This window comes from Monodelphis domestica, chromosome 3 (genome assembly GCF_027887165.1).
Source record: "Monodelphis domestica isolate mMonDom1 chromosome 3, mMonDom1.pri, whole genome shotgun sequence".
Taxonomy (NCBI): domain Eukaryota; kingdom Metazoa; phylum Chordata; class Mammalia; order Didelphimorphia; family Didelphidae; genus Monodelphis; species Monodelphis domestica.
Genome location: NC_077229.1, coordinates 399,679,904 through 399,696,557, shown reverse-complemented (window position 1 = coordinate 399,696,557; position 16,654 = coordinate 399,679,904). Strand labels below are relative to the sequence as shown.

At 37.5% G+C, this 16,654-nt stretch overlaps 1 protein-coding gene across 3 annotated transcripts in view; it reads left to right on the top strand.

Annotated features, from left to right (window-relative positions):
* Window positions 1-15,304, top strand: part of CEP72 (centrosomal protein 72) — an 89,891-nt gene extending 74,587 nt beyond the window's left edge. For 2 of the 3 annotated variants that reach the window (XM_056824344.1, XM_007486766.3), the window contains exons 11-12: window positions 11,586-11,697; window positions 14,864-15,304. In XM_056824344.1, the coding sequence (XP_056680322.1) occupies window positions 11,586-11,697; window positions 14,864-15,020 (269 nt within the window). In that variant the 3' untranslated portion in view covers window positions 15,021-15,304. The remainder of the gene's footprint in view (window positions 1-11,585; window positions 11,698-14,863) is intronic. The other variant, XR_008917818.1, reaches the window with a different exon arrangement.
* Window positions 15,305-16,654: the final 1,350 nt, after the last annotated feature.

Genomic DNA, 16,654 nt, shown 5'->3' with positions numbered 1-16,654 from the left:
TGACTATGGTCAAGTCTATCACTGCTATTGAAGACCTCTTGAGCAAAAAGAACAAAGCCTTTATGGAGTGGCAAAATAACCCAAACTCTGCTCCTAAAAAGGACAGATTCAAGTCTCTCCAAGCCATGGCACAGTGTGAGATCAGGAAGATGCAAGACCGATGGTGGTAAAAAAAGGCAGAAGAAATCCAGCGCTTTGCTGATACAAAAAACTAGAAACAATTTTTCAGTGCCCTCAAGACTGTCTATGGGCCATTAAAATCCACCACCACTCCCGTGCTATCCACTGATGGTGACACTCTCATAAAAGATAAAAAAGGCATCAGCAACAAGTGGAAAGAACACTTCAGTCAGTTTCTCAACCGACCCTCTACAGTTGACCAAAGCGCCCTTGACCAGATCCCCCCAAACCGCACCATTGAACAACTTGACGTCCCTCCTTCAATAGAGGAAGTCCAAAAAGCCATTCAACAAATGAGTGCAGGCAAGGCACCAGTAAAGACGGGATCCCAACCGAGGTGTACAAGGCCTTAAATGGAAAGGCGCTCCAGGCATTCCACATAGTGCTGACCAGCATATGGGCAGAGGAAGACATGCCCCCAGAACTCAGAGATGCCTCCATCATAGCCCTATACAAGATCAAAGGCGCACAAGCAGCCTGTGACAATTACAGAGGCATCTCACTACTCTCCACTGCTGGAAAGATCCTCGCTCGTGTTAAACTCAACAGACTCCTGTCATCTGTTTCAGAGCAGAACCTGCCTGAATCACAATGTGGCTTCCAACCAGATCGTAGCACCATCGACATGGTCTTCACAGTGAGGCAAATGCAGGAAAAATGCCTTGAGCAGAACCTGAGTCTCTACATTGTCTTCATAAACCTGATGAAGGCGTTCGACACAGTGAACAGGGATGCATTGTGGGTGACCCTCAGCAAGCTCGGTTGCCCAGCAAAATTCGTCAAACTGATTCAGCTCTTTCATGTCGATATGACAGGGGAAGTCCTATCTGGTGGAGAGACTTCTGATCACTTCAACATCTCCAATGGCGTGAAGCAAGGCTGTGTCCTCGCTCCGGTACTATTCAACCTATCCTTCACTCAAGTATTACGACATGCTGTGATGGATCTAGACCTGGGCGTCTACATCAAATACCGACTGGATATCTCACTATTCGACCTTCGCTGCCTGACTGCAAAAACAAAGACAACAAAGAGACTCATCCTGGAAGCTCTCTTTGCAGATGGCTGTGCTCTCATGGCCCACCAAGAAAATCATCTTCAAACTATTGTGGACAGGTTCTCTACAGCAACAAAACTGTTTGGCCTGACTATCAGCCTCAGCAAAACAGCAGTGCTGTTCCAACCTGCACCAGGGAGGCCAATGAACCAGCTGTTGCATTACAATCAACGGCACACAGCTTTCTAATGTCAACACTTTCAAATACCTGGGCAGCTCCATCGCCAAGATGGGTCCCTAGACCACGAGATCAATGCCAGGATCCAAAAGGCCAGCCAGGCACTCGGGCGGCTGCACTCTAAAGTCCTCCAACACAGAGGTGTAAGCACTGCGACGAAGCTCAAAGTGTACAACACAGTGGTCCTCAGCTCGCTCCTGTACGGTTGTGAGACATGGACACTGTACCGGAAGCACATGAAACAGCTGGAGCAATTCCACCAATGCTCTCTCTGGTCAATCATGAGGATCCGATGGCAGGACCGAATCACCAACCAGGAAGTCCTCGACAGAGCCAACTCCACCAGCATTGAAGTCATGGTCCTCAAAACCCAGCTACGATGGTCTGGACACGTCATCCACATGGACCCACAGTGAATACCAAGACAGATATTCTATGGTGAACTGTCAGCTGGACTCAGGAAATAAGGCTAACCAAAGAAAAGATTCAAGGATCAGCTAAAGTCAAACTTGAAGTGGGCTGGCATTACACCAAAGCAACTAGAACTCGCTGCCTCTGTCAGAAGCAGCTGGAGAACCCACATTCACCATGCCGCCACCATCTTTGAAGATGAGCAACGTCAACGTCTTGCCACTGCGCATGAACGCCGACACCAAGCCACAACCGCATCTCCTGTAACACCTGGCATCCCATGCCCCATGTGCCACAAACTCTGTGCCTCAGCCTTTGGACTTCAAAGCCACATGAGGGTACATTAATAGATGATAATGCACGAAGACAGTCGTCAAGTCACTTAACACCCATTGAGGTTTTTTTTTTTAAATATATTTTATTTGATCATTTCCAAGCATTATTCGTTAAAGACATAGATCATTTTCTTTTCCTCCCCCCCCACCCCCCATAGCCGACGCGTAAGTCCACTGGGCATTAGATGTTTTCTTGATTTGAACCCATTGCTTTGTTGATATTTGTTGCATTAGAGTGTTCATTTAGAGTCTATCCTCTGTCATGTCCCTTCAACCTCTGTATTCAGGCAGTTGCTTTTCCTCGGTGTTTACACTCCCATAGTTTATCCTTTGCTTATGAATAGTGTTTTTTTCTCCTGGATCCCTGCAAGTTGTTCAGGGACATTACACCGCCACTAATGGAGAAGTCCATTACGTTCGATTATACCACAGTGTATTAGTCTCTGTGTACAATGTTCTAGTTCTGCTCCTCTCGCTCTGCATCACTTCCTGGAGGTTGTTCCAGTCTCCATGGAACTTCTCCACTTTATTATTCCTTTGAGCACAATAGTATTCCATCACCAACATATACCACAGTTTGTTCAGCCATTCCCCAATTGATGGGCATCCCCTCGTTTTCCAGTTTTGGGCCACCACAAAGAGTGCAGCTATGAATATTTTTGTACAAGTCTTTGTGTCCATTATCTCTTTGGGGTACAGACCCAGCAGTGCTATGGCTGGGTCAAAGGGTAGATATTCTTTTGTTGCCCTTTGGGCATAGTTCCAAATTGCCCTCCAGAATGGTTGGATCAGTTCACAGCTCCACCAGCAATGAATTAATGTCCCTACTTTGCCACATCCCCTCCAGCATTCATTACTTTCCTTTGCTGTTATGTTAGCCAATCTGCTAGGTGTGAGGTGATACCTCAGAGTTGTTTTGATTTGCATCTCTCTGATTATAAGAGATTTAGAACACTTCTTCGTGTGCTTGTTAATAGTTTTGATTTCTTTATCTGAGAACTGCCTATCCATTTCCCTTGCCCATTTATCAATTGGAGAATGGCTTGATTTTTTGTACAATTGATTTAGCTCATTATAAATATGAGTAATTAAACCTTTGTCAGAGGTTTCTATGAAGATTTTTTCCCAATTTGTTGTTTCCCTTCTGATTTTAGTTATATTGGTTTTGTTTGTACAAAAGCTTTTTAGTTTGATGTAGTCAAAATTATTTATTTTACATTTTGTGATTCTTTCTATATCTTGCTTGGTTTTAAAGCCTTTTCCCTCCCAAAGGTCTGACATGTATACTATTCTGTGTTTACCCAATTTACTTATGGTTTCCTTCTTTATGTTTAAGTCACTCACCCATTTTGAATTTATCTTGGTGTAGGGTATGAGGTGTTGATCTATTCCTAGTCTCTCCCACAGTGTCTTCCAATTTTCCCAGCAGTTTTTATCGAATAGTGGATTTTTGTCCCAAAAGCTGGGATCTTTGGGTTTATCATATACTGTCTTGCTGAGGTCGCTTTCCCCCAGTCTATTCCACTGATCTTCCTTTCTGTTTCTTAGCCAGTACCAAATTGTTTTGATGACTGCTGCTTTGTAATATAGTTTTAGGTCAGGGACTGCAAGGCCCCCATCATATGTGTTTTTTTTTTCATTATTTCCCTGGATATCCTTGATCTTTTGTTCTTCCAAATGAACTTTGTTATGGTTTTTTCTAAATCAGTGAAGAAGTATTTTGGTAGTTCAATGGGTATGGCACTAATAAATAAGTTTGGGTAGGATGGTCATTTTTATTATATTGGCTTGTCCTATCCATGAGCAGTTAATGTTTTTCCATTTGTTCAAGTCTAGTTTTAGTTGTGTGGTGAGTGTTTTGTAGTTGTGTTCATATAGTTCCTGTGTTTGTCTTGGGAGGTAGATTCCTAGGTATTTTATTTTGTCTAAGGTGATTTTGAATGGGATTTCTCTTTCTAGTTCTTGCTGCTGAGCTGTGTTGGAGATATATAGAAAAGTTGATGATTTATGTGGGTTTATTTTGTATCCTGCAACTTTGCTAAAGTTGTTGATTATTTCAATTAGCTTTTTGGTTGAATCTCTAGGATTCTTTAAGTAGACCATCATGTTATCCGCAAAGAGTGATAACTTGGTCTCCTCCTTGCCTATTTTGATGCCTTCAATTCCTTTATCTTCTCTAATTGCTACTGCTAGTGTTTCTAGTACAATGTCAAATAGTAGAGGTGATAATGGGCATCCTTGTTTCACTCCTGATCTTATTGGGAATGCATCTAGTTTATCCCCATTGCAGATGATATTAGCTGTTGGTTTTAGATATATACTGTTTATTATTTTTAGGAATGACCCTTCTATTCCTATGCTTTCTAGTGTTTTTAATAGGAATGGGTGTTGTATTTTATCAAAGGCTTTTTCTGCATCTATTGAGATAATCATGTGGTTCTTGCTAGTTTGCTTGTTGATGTGGTCAATTATGTGGATGGTTTTCCTAATGTTGAACCAGCCCTGCATCCCTGGTATGAATCCTACTTGATCATGGTGAATGATCCTTCTGATCACTTGCTGGAGTCTTTTTGCTAGTATCCTATTTAAGATTTTTGCATCTATATTCATTAGGGAGATTGGCCTATAGTTTTCTTTCTCTGTTTTTGACCTGCCTGGTTTTGGAATCAGTACCATGTTTGTGTCGTAAAAGGAGTTTGGTAGAACTCCCTCTTTGCTTATTATGTCAAATAGTTTGTATAGTATTGGGATTAACTGTTCTCTGAATGTTTGATAGAATTCACAGGTGAATCCATCAGGCCCTGGGGATTTTTTCTTAGGAAGTTCTTTGATGGCTTGTTGGATTTCAATTTCTGATATGGGATTATTTAAGAATTCTATTTCCTCTTCTGTTAGTCTAGGCAGTTTGTATTTTTGTATATATTCATCCATTTCTCCTAAATTGGTGTATTTATTGCCATATAATTGGGCAAAGTAATTTCTAATGATTGTCTTAATTTCATCTTCATCGGAGGTGCTGTCACCCTTTTCATCTTTAATGCTGTGAATTTGCTTTTCTTCCTTCCTTTTTTTAATTAGATTGACCAGTACTTTGTCTATTTTGTTTGTTTTTTCAAAGTACCAGCTTCTTGTCTTATTTATTAAATCAATAGTTCTATCACTTTCGATTTTATTAATTTCTCCCTTAATTTTTAGGATTTCTAATTTGGTTTTCTGCTGGGGGTTTTTAATTTGATCGCTTTCGAGTTTTTTCATTTGCATTTCCAATTGATTGATCTCTGCTCTCCCTTGTTTGTTAATATAAGCATTCAGGGATATGAATTTACCTCTGATTACCGCTTTGGCTGCATCGCAAAAGGTTTGAAAGGATGTCTCGCCATTGTCATTTTCCTCGATGAAATTATTGTTTCTATGATTTCTTCTTTAACTAAATGGTTTTGGAGTATCATATTGTTTAATTTCCAATTGGTTTTAAATTTGGTTTTCCATGTACCATTACTAATCATTTTTTTTATTGCCTTGTGATCTGAGAAGGCTGCATTCATTATTTCTGCTTTTTTGCATTTGTGTGCTATGTTTCTGTGACCTAATGTATGGTCAATTTTTGTGAATGTGCCATGTGGTGCTGAGAAGAAGGTGTATTCCTTTTTATCCCTATTTATTTTTCTCCATATGTCTATTAATTCTAATTTTTCTAAGATTTCATTCACTTCTTTTACCTCTTTCTTATTTATTTTTTGATTTATCTAAATTTGATAATGGTTGGTTTAAATCTCCCACTAGTATGGTTTTATTGTCTATTTCTTCCTTCAATTCTCCTAGTTTCTCCATTAGAAATTTGGGTGCTATATTATTTGGTACATACATGTTGATTAATGATATTTCCTCATTGTCTAGAGTCCCTTTTAACAAAATATAATTACCTTCCCTATCCCTTTTGATCAGGTCTATTTTTGCATTGGCTTTATCAGATATCATGATTACCACTCCTGCCTTCTTTCTATCAGTTGAGGCCCAGAAGGTCTTACTCCATCCTTTAATTCTGACCTTGTGGGTGTCAACCCGCCTCATGTGTGTTTCTTGAAGACAACATATGGTAGGGTTTTGGATTCTAATCCATTCTGGTATTCGTCTACGTTTTATGGGTGAGTTCATCCCATTCACGTTCAAAGTTATGATTGTCATTTGTGGACTCCCTGTCATTTTGATTGCCTTCCCTAATTCTAACCTTTTCTTCTTTGGCTCTACCTTTTAGTCCAGTGATTTACTTTGAATCAGTCCCCCTTGTCCCCTCCCTTGATGTTTCCCTTTTTAGTCCCTCCCTTTTTCTTCCCTCCCCCTCCCCCCTCTCTTTCCCTCCCTTTTTGTTCTCCCTCTCCCCCTCCCCCCCCTTGGTTTTCCCTTCTCCTTACCCTTGTTGGGTAAGATAGAATTCAAGATCCCAATGGATCTGGATGTTTTTCCCTATCAGAGTTGATTTCCCTGAGATTGAGGTTTAAGTAAACCCCCCCCCCTCTTCCTCTCCTTATTATAGGAGTTTTCTTCCCCTCCCCTTCCCATGTGAATCTTTGTGTGAGAACGATTATTCTATTTGGTCTTTCTTTACCCCATATTTATACATTACATTTTCCCCACATATTAGTATACATAGATTGATATAAATGTAGTCCTTATAGAAGAGAGTTTGAGTAAAAGAAGAAGATAACATTTTTCCCCTTTCCTTAATATTTACCTTTTCAGGTATTCTTTGCTCTTTGATTTTCGGTATCAAACTTTCCACAGAGCTCTGGTCTTTTCTTTGCAAAAAGTTGGAAGTCTTCTATTTTGTTGAATGCCCATACTTTCCTTTGGAAGTATAAAGTCAGTTTTGCTGGGTAGCTGATTCTTGGTTGGAGACCCAGCTCTCTTGCCTTTCTGAAGATCATGTTCCATGCCTTACGATCATTCAGAGTAGAACTTGCAAGGTCTTGTGTGACCCTGATTGGCATTCCTTTATATCTAAATTGTCTTTTTCTGGCTTCCTGTAGGATTTTTTCTTTTGTTTGATAGCTTTGGAATTTGGCAATTACATTCCTGGGAGTTGTCTTTTGGGGGTTTAGTGTAGAAGGTGTTCTGTGAGCTCTGTCAGTGGCTGTATTGCCCCCTTGTTCTAGAATCTCTGGGCAATTTTCTTTGATTATATCTTGTATTACCATGTCCAGTTTGGTGTTTATTTCTGGCTTTTCTGGGAGTCCAATTATTCTTAAATTATCCCTTCTCCCTCTATTTTCCAGATCTATCACCTTGTCGGTGAGATATTTTATGTTCTCTTCTAATTTCTTGGTATTTTGGCTTTGCTTTATTAATTCTTGCTCTTTTACACGATCGTTGTCTTCCAGCTGCCTGATTCTGGCCTTTAAAGCCTGGTTTTCCTTTTCAGTTTCATCACACCGGTTTTGTCGATGCGTGAATTTCTTTTGCATTATTTCCAACTTTTCCTCCCAGAAGGCTTCCATCTTTTTGGTCATTTCTGATTCAAATTCTTCATAGGTTTGTGGAGAGTTTCCATTTCCTTTGGAAGGTTTTGGAGCATTTTCTTGTATATTATCTTCTATCTGCTCTGTATTTTGTATTTTGGCTCCATAGAATGTGTCCAAAGTCGCCCCTTTCTTCTTATTTTTCTTGGTATTTTGGGGCTTCTGTGCTTCTGTGGAGTTTGCCATCTCTGAATGTGGAGGATTAGCTTTTCTTATCTCTGTCTGGTGTTCAGAGGCTTTAGTCCTGGACAGATTGTGGGTTCTATGAGCTTTCCCTGGGTTAAACTGAATATGCCTCACTGGAACTGGAATGGAAGGGTCGGAACACGTTGCTTTCCGGAAGTTGCCTTCAGAATCGCTGGCCGTGAGGCTGTTTCGTCGGCCTGCAGGGGGATGGGCTGCAGCTTCCCCAAGCTCCGAGGGCAGGGACTTTCACTGAGACTTGGATAGCAGGATCCAGCCCTTGAGGCTGTCTTGCTCCAGGCAGTGACTTTCACTGGGACTCGGATAAAAGGCCCTGAGGGTTGTTGTTCCGAGGACCCTGCTCTCTGAGCCAGGCCAGGCTGCGGCTTCCTGGAGCCTTGGACTCTGAGCCCCTACCCCTTAGGTCCGAGTGATCTCGGGTTCTGGCTTTTGAGGGGAGCCGTACCTTTTGATCCGGGTCCAGGTCCAGGAGGAGGGTTCCCAGGGTCTGTGCTGTTGATCGTTTTGAATTTCGGGGCCTTAGGAGCTTATAGTTTGAGATCGGTCGGGAAGGGTTTTCCGGAGATCTGAACTTTAGCTTTCTCTAAGCCGCCATCTTAACCGGAAGTTGAGGTTTTTTGATTTGTTGCTTTTTCAGTTTTTTTGTTTTGTTTTGTTTTAATATTTTGTGGTATTTTAGTTATGTGTCCAGTTTGCCAATTCTCTCCTTAGTTAAATAAAATATTAAATATTCATAGAGATACACTTCATATGGAAGGGGGTGGTAAGTGGGAGATAGAGGAAAGCAGGACAAAACTCTTGTTTCTTTCCAAAATTTTTTTAATCATTTGTCTTTTAGGAACCCTTTTCAGATAACTGTTAGGGTGAAAGTGGGAAAGCTGGGAGGGCTCCTGTTCAACTTCTCATGTTTCTATTTTAACTGGAAGTTGCCCCATAACATTTTAATAAATTGAAACTAAACCCCTCTATAAAATAACAAAACTTTACTGTAGCTCAGTTTAGCAGATTATCAATTTATAGCTTTGATTATCATTCCTTTAGAACTAATTGTCCCATGTTATAATCATTTTACATGTTTTTTTCAGAAGTAGCTAAAGATAATGTTTTCATTTATAATAGTCAGAATCTTAAGATGACAATCTTAGGGAGCATGTAATTGAAATCCTGAGAAATATTCACTTTTAGTTTAGTCTATTTTTGATGTTTTCTTATGTGTATTCTTTATTATCAAGATATTATTATATTGTTTAAGTAATTCTTCGAAGATGCAGTTGTTATTTGTAGCAAAAAACAAATGTCAGTTGTAGTAAAAGTAGACTGGGAGTCAAGAGAACTCAGTTCTAGTTCTGGCTCTGGCATCTGTAGACCAGTTTCTGTATCTGTGAAATGTAGATCAGCCTAGATTTCTAAGGTTTGTTCCAGCTACAAGATTCAATTTTGGGGACAGCTAGGTGGCTCAGTGGATTGAAAGCCAAGCCCAGAGATGAGAGGTCCTGGGTTCATACCTGGCCATAGACACTTCCTAACTGTATGCCCCTGGGCAAGTCACTCCATTGCCTGGCCCTTACTATTCTTTTGCTTTGGAACCAATACACAGTATTGATTCTAAGATGTAAGGGTTTAAAAAAAAGATTCAGTGATTCATAATTGAAATAGATGAATTTAGCCATGTTAAGCATTTAACTATTTAAATACTGTTATGAAATAATTCCCCTGATATACTCATAAAGAACTTTAAGGTTCTATCTCACACTCACTGGATTGGCAAAGATGACAAAAAACAGGCAAATTTTTACAAGGGTTTTAGGTAGACAGAAATACCAACTATTCTGTGAAGCACTTTGCAACCAGATTCTCCAAATGACTAAATAATAATAACTATATTCTGTACACCTTTTGACACAATGTCCCCCTCCCCCCATGAGTTTATTAGCAAAAGGAAGTAGTGATATGAAGACAAAATAGTTTAAGGGGATGGTGAGACACATGAAGATTTAAAAAGAATGGAGGTACTTAAAGTCATCATGGAACCAATAGATAGGAAGAGGTTGATGGTGAGAGAAAAAGGCAATCATGTTGGTCATATCATTGTTTATGTATTATCTGCATAATTAGGTTGAGCTCCAGGAAGAGAAGTGGGTTGGGATAATATGATTATGCTAACATTGGCATTGACAAGGAGAAGGGCTACCTCTAGAGACTTTAGCAGAAAAGTTGGGGATGGAAGATCTTGAGGGTTTTTAAGGTGTGGAGAAGAAGATGAAGGGAACTCACCATGGACAGTTGCATACACAGCATAGTCAGAATCAAAGTCACTGACTGAGAGCAAGATGACAGATATGGGAGGAGGGTTTGTAACATCTGCTGTGGGGGCTAGGTTAGAAAGTCACTCAGGGAAAAAATGAAAGAAATGGCACACAGAAATATATGCCAAGAATCAGTTGGATAGCATGCAATTGTAGTGAAACAGGGTAGTTTTATGGTAAGGGTGATGATAGGGTTAAAAATATTGAGAAGACTGTCAGGACACATCTTCTAGAAGAACTAGGGGCAGAAGACTCAGGAGTAGAGGATAACTACTGGGTTTGTACCCCAAAGAGATAATGAAGAAAAATACTTGGACAAAAATATTTATAGCCCCTCTCTTTGTGGTGGCAAGAAATTGGAAAATGAGGGGATGCCCTTCGATTAGAGAATGGACAAATTGTGGTATCTGATGGTGGTGGAATACTATTGTGTCGCAAGGAATGATGAACTGGAGGATTTCTATGCAAACTGGAAAGACCTTCAGGAATTGATGCAGAATGAAAGGAACAGAATCAGGAGAATATCGTACACAGAGACTGATACACCGTGGTACAGTCGAATGTAGTGGACTCCTCTACTAGCAGCAATGAAATGATCCAGGACAATCCAGAAGAACTTATGACAAAGAATGTTATTCACATCCAGAGGAAGAACTGTGGGAGTAGAAATGCAAAAGAAAAATATATGATTGGTTATATGGTTTGATGGAAATATGATTGGGGTTTTGACATTAAAAGATCACTCCATAGCAAATATGAATAACATGGAAATAGGTTTTGAACAATGATAACCCAGTGGAATTGCTTGTTAACTCCAGAAAGGGGGAGGGAAGAGGGGAAAAGAGTGGAGGATGAAGCATAATCAAATTCATCAAACTTAAAGTAGAATGCAAATTTCTTGAAATCAAGGTCTGTTTTGGGAAGGAAAGATTTCTTTGTGTCAGCTGTATGTAGTACTGTTCTTGGGCCTTATATAATAGGTACTTAATAAATACTTATTAAATTGGATAAGGTTCAGACTGTAAGGGGAAGATCATGAAACCAAAACATAAATGATAGACTTTGAAAACAGGAAGGTATTGAGGGACTAGCAGTATATCTCTGTTGGTAAAATACTGCAACTTTATCTCTTTTTTTTCAAGGATTACCATAGATGACACTTGCTTTTATAAGAAGCACAGATAGATGTTGTTTGTTAAAATTAATTTTATGAGCAATTTTATTTCTAAATTTATTTTTAATTAACTTTGTGACTGATATGTATGAAAAATTGTTTTTCAAATTGCATTTTCTTTTTTAGAATTCAACTCTTATCAAATTCTAAAAATTAAGTTTAAATTCACAAGTTTATAGAAGTGACTGACAAATTTTAGTAATAAGATTTCATTTCTATTTTAGAACTTCAAAACAGTAATCAGGAATTAGCCAGTGAAATCGATAACTTAAAGGAACATCTTGAACACTATGCTAAGATACAGGAACTCACAGAGATGCTTCAGGAAAGTCACAGGTATGTTATTACTAGGAATATATGATTTTAAGGTGATACTACTTACAAAATCATATGAGGGAAAGCCTTTAGAAGTCTGATGATAATTTTGAAAGGAACCAGTGGCCAGGGATCTGTATCTCATTCTGCTGCTGGGACTAACTGACTAGTTGATGTTAATTTAACCTTGCTAAGCCTAGATTCTCCTCTATAAAATGAATCTGATCCCTTATAGTGTGTTCAGTTAAAAAATTCTGATGTTTTACTTTCAGTTTTAACCTTGCCTGATGTGAAGTGTGGGAGAAGAGGGTTGCATGATGATCCAGGGGAGGGAAGGGCAGTTGGATTACATAGGGCAGGAAAGTGCAGTGATGGGAGTTTAAAGGAATGTCAGGAAGTCAAAAGGGTGAATTATTATTCTGCTGCATTTTCTACTTCCCCATATGTATACTCACATTTACCATTTACTTATAACACCAGCACACTTACTGAGCCTTTTGGGAAAGGGAACTAAAACTGGGGACTCACCCTTTCTGAATAGAAACTATGAAGAAGAGGAATTTCCTAGATTATTCACTCACACAAATTAAATAACTCCATTCCTATTACTGATACTTGGAATATATTGCTGTCATTGTTTCTCCAACAGAAAAATGCTTGTTTATTCCTTTTATTTCCTGCTCTTAATATTATTCCATATCCAGGATAAAATATTTTTGCTAATCTCATGGTCGTGGTGATTCAATTTTTAAAAGTAGTTTTTAGTGTAAAAATAATTAAGAGACCTTGGGTTGTAAATTAGAAGAACAGCATGCCAGAGAAAAAGTTAAGACTTTAAAGAGGAGTATGACAAGAGGTATATTTTGAAGGTTAGATTGAGTAAAATTTAGAATAAAAGTGGGTAATAGGGAGAGACTGCTGAAGGATGGGACACTAAAAATCAGGGTGAAAAAATATTGGAAGAATTTCTCCGATTTGGAAATAGTGCAGGCACATGCTTGTCCTTGGAGTATGCATGTCTTTCTTACATGGTAGCTGTTTTAAGTTTACATTGTAAATTTTCTCCTTCCCTCCACCAAAGGTGGGAATGCTGCTGTTAGAAACCTTAAAGAGTTTGGGAACAAAATCTATCATTTCCATCATTCCCCACCTACAGTGATAGTCTATCTCACATCTGCTAGCCAGATCACCACCATGTAGGAATTGAAGGTTAAAAGAAACCTGTTTGTTTTGTTTAAAGAGAGCAGTGAAATTTTGTCAGGTGAGAAATGCCTGGAATGAATGAGCATTGAAGGAAGCCTGGTGAGAAGACAAGGGGAAATCATATAGCTAGTATTGTGCAAACTTTTCTGAGGACTTTTCTGAGAGTAATTTGGTTTGCCAAATGATAATAGATACAAATGGGCAGTTTTTCAAAGAAAGAAATTAAAGTTATTGGTAGTAATGTGATGAATTAAAGAAATGCAAATTAGAATAACTCTCAGATGCTACCTCATACCTCTTGTATTAGCTAAGATAATAAAAACAGGAAAATGATAAATGTGGGAAAGGCTATGGGAAAATAAGTACACAAATGTACTATTAGTGGGATTGTGAACTAGTTCAACCATTCTGGAAAACAATTTGGAACTATGCCCAAAAAGCTGTTAAACTGTGCATACCCTTTCACTCATCATTTCCACTAATAGACTCCAAAGAAATCAAAAGGACCTTACCATAAAAACATTTATAGCAGTCTTTTTGTAGTGGCAAAGATTTGGAACCTGAAGGAAATGCCCATTAATTGTGGATTGACTGAACTAGTTATTGTCCTAGTTTCTCTTATGAATTCTCTAGTCTTGCATTGTCAATTCATGCTAGATGTCTTATCCTTGCCAAAATTGATATTATAAATTCACTACACCCCAAACAAAATTGATTCTCTTCCCTCACCCCTCTTAAATTTCCCATCCCAAAAACTTTCCTATTTTTATGGAAGGTGCCCACCTCCCAACTTTGGAATTCCTTGACTTCCCTCTTTCCATTATTCTCCATGTCTAGTCTAGTTGTCAAGTTTTATCAGTATCTCTTGAATCCATTGAATCTCTTCACTTATACTGTTACTAGCCCAGTTGAGGTCCTTAGTACCACTGCCTTGGAGTACTTAATTATGTGTATCAATTGTATTGAATTCATTTTCACTCAGCTTCCCAAATCTAGTTCATAGATTTATAGCCAGAAATGGCTTTAGAGGTCTAATTCAACTTCTTCATTGAGTAGATAAGACAATTGAGGAACAAAGGGTTGTTAAGTGACTTACCTTAGTTTGAGACTGATTTCAAACCCAGGTGACATAAGTCCAAATACAGCATTTTTCACTGTACCACTACATCTTCCTTACACTTGACCATTTTATTTCCTTGCTCAAAAACTACACTTGAGTCTCAATTGTGGTTGGTATAAAATAACGACTCCTCAGAAGTCTGACTTTTAAAACCCTTCACAATCTGGTTCCAATCTTCCTTTCTTGCTTTATTTAATATCATTTTCGTTCATACAGTCTCCATTGCAGCCAGTCTGGAAATCATAGTCCATTTCCTCCTTCTGTGTATTTATCCAAATAAAACCTGGAATTCATGCTCCTTATTACTGCTTCTCAGAATTCTTACCTTACTTTAAGGTTCATCCCAAATATCTGTCCTCTATGGAGCCTTCTCTCATCTTAAACCATTTCCAGTTGATACTACTCTCTTCCTCCTTGAATTACTTTGTATTTATTTGTCCATTTATAGGTTGTATCCTCTGACTGCTAGCACAGTACCTTTCTCATGTATGATTCCTTATAAAGAGTAAGCACTCAAATGCTTGTTAAATTGATTTTAAATTAAGGCTTCTTATGCAGGAAAGATATGACCTTTAGTATATAGATGATTGGATATACTTTGGAGAAAGTAATAATGTTTATCTGAATGAAATAGTTTTGTTCTTTTTATTCTGTTTTTAAGACTCCATTCATTCATTGTTTCTGGAAAGCAAAATATGCAATTAAATCTTTAATTTTTGAAACATAATGAATGGAAACTTTGGGGAAGAATGGTAATTTTAAAATGTTTCAGAACTTTGGCTGGATTTTATATAGTTTTAATTTTAAGCACATCATTTTAGAGAGAAAAAATCAAGTAATTTGTTTTCTTTATTTTTCTTACAGTTCTTTGATTTCTACTAATGAACATCTTTTGCAAGAACTTACTCAGACCCGTATTCGACACAAGGCTGAAGTTGAGCAGTTACACTGGAGTTATAATGAGTTAAAAAAGACAATGTCTCAGTTCCCTCTTAGCAACTCTGACCTCAGCAGTAGTTAATATTTGTGGAATGTTGGATAACATAATTTTAACTCTTCAGTCCATATTTTTGTACCTATATTTTTAAATTATAATGAAACTGTTCTTACCTCAGATATTTGTATTCATATTTCATTGCTCAGGAAAGATTTCATTAAGACATTTATTTTCTGATTTTGGAAATATGTGTGGAGATATCTTTTTTTAAGTTTCTTAAAAATCATAGGGGAATAAAAACATTAGGAATTTTTCTTTTGGGGAAATCCAAAACCTAAGCATGTAAATAAAGAATAATTGTATTTGAATTTCTCAAGAAAGTATGAGCATAATATGTAGACAGATATTTAGAGAGATACTGAATGAATAGCTTTTTATTTTCTATAATCTAAAACTGCTAAATTATTAAAATATTGTCATTTGATAGAAATATCTGCAAGGAAAACTTATTTGTAGATATTTCTTATTATATAGTCCTAAAAATTGGATAGAAAGTAATAGTGGTTCTTTGTAAATTAATACTAAATTCTCATTTAGTTCCGTACTTTTCATTGTTATAAGTGAAAGGTGCATTTTCACAGGAACAAAATCTGGCCTCAAAATCAGAATCCACGTTAAGATTCAAGAAATAACCTATATTGATAAGAAAACATTTTAAAATTATAATTAAAATAAGTTAGAAAATACAAATAACTCCATAGACTTCCCCAAAAGACTATAATGTCTTTTGGGGAACTCAAAATCATCATCAGGTAGTTTGAGTTTTCTCATAGAAAAAACATTGTATTTGGTGGTTGCATTCTTGCCCAGGGTCCTGTTATCAATAGCATATTTTGAAAGCAAAGATAACTACTATTCATTGTAATCATTTAAAAATTTTGTCTTAGAATTTTACAACTGAAATTAGTGCAACTTCCTAATTTTATTATTCCAGAAACTGATATACATACAATTTAAGTGAATTTCTAAAATTATTGGGATAGAGCAAAGGCTAGAACTCGGGTCTCCAGATTTCTAGTCTGATGCAATTTCCACTATTTCAGGTTTTGTCTCTTATGATATTCCGATAAAATGGGCATAAATTTGCTGTATGTGTTACACAAAGTTCCTCAGTATTCATGTAATATAGATATAAACAACAGACATTCACAAAATAAAGGTCTATTTTATCACAAATTTGACGTATCTAAAGCTAAAATGCTGGCTAAAATTAACATTAACTTAGGTAACATTTTTTCTTATAATCTTAGAATTTTAAATGCTTTAAATTTTTCAAGGGAAAATTGTTTTTATTTTTTTAGTTTTAGATTTTAGTTTTAGATAGGTCTAGTTTATGATAAAGTAAACCTTAGTTTTGTGTAAATCTCTTGTTTATATCTATATTCCATGAATTTAATTTTAAAAGGATGCCTTGAAGTCTGTGCTTATTTTATAAAACTCTCCAAGAGTGGTTGAACAGATATCTTCCCCCTCAAATAAATGTTTCTGTTAACAAGTAGAGGCATTAGAATTTTTTTTTACTTTTTCCTCTCTCCCAAATAGAGCCTTTCTTGCAACTACAAGGGGAAAAGGTCTGGAAAGTCAAGAGACTGACTCTTTTCTCAATCTTGGTACTATCTTGGCATGGCCTTGGACAAGGCTCTATTACTTCTCTGAGC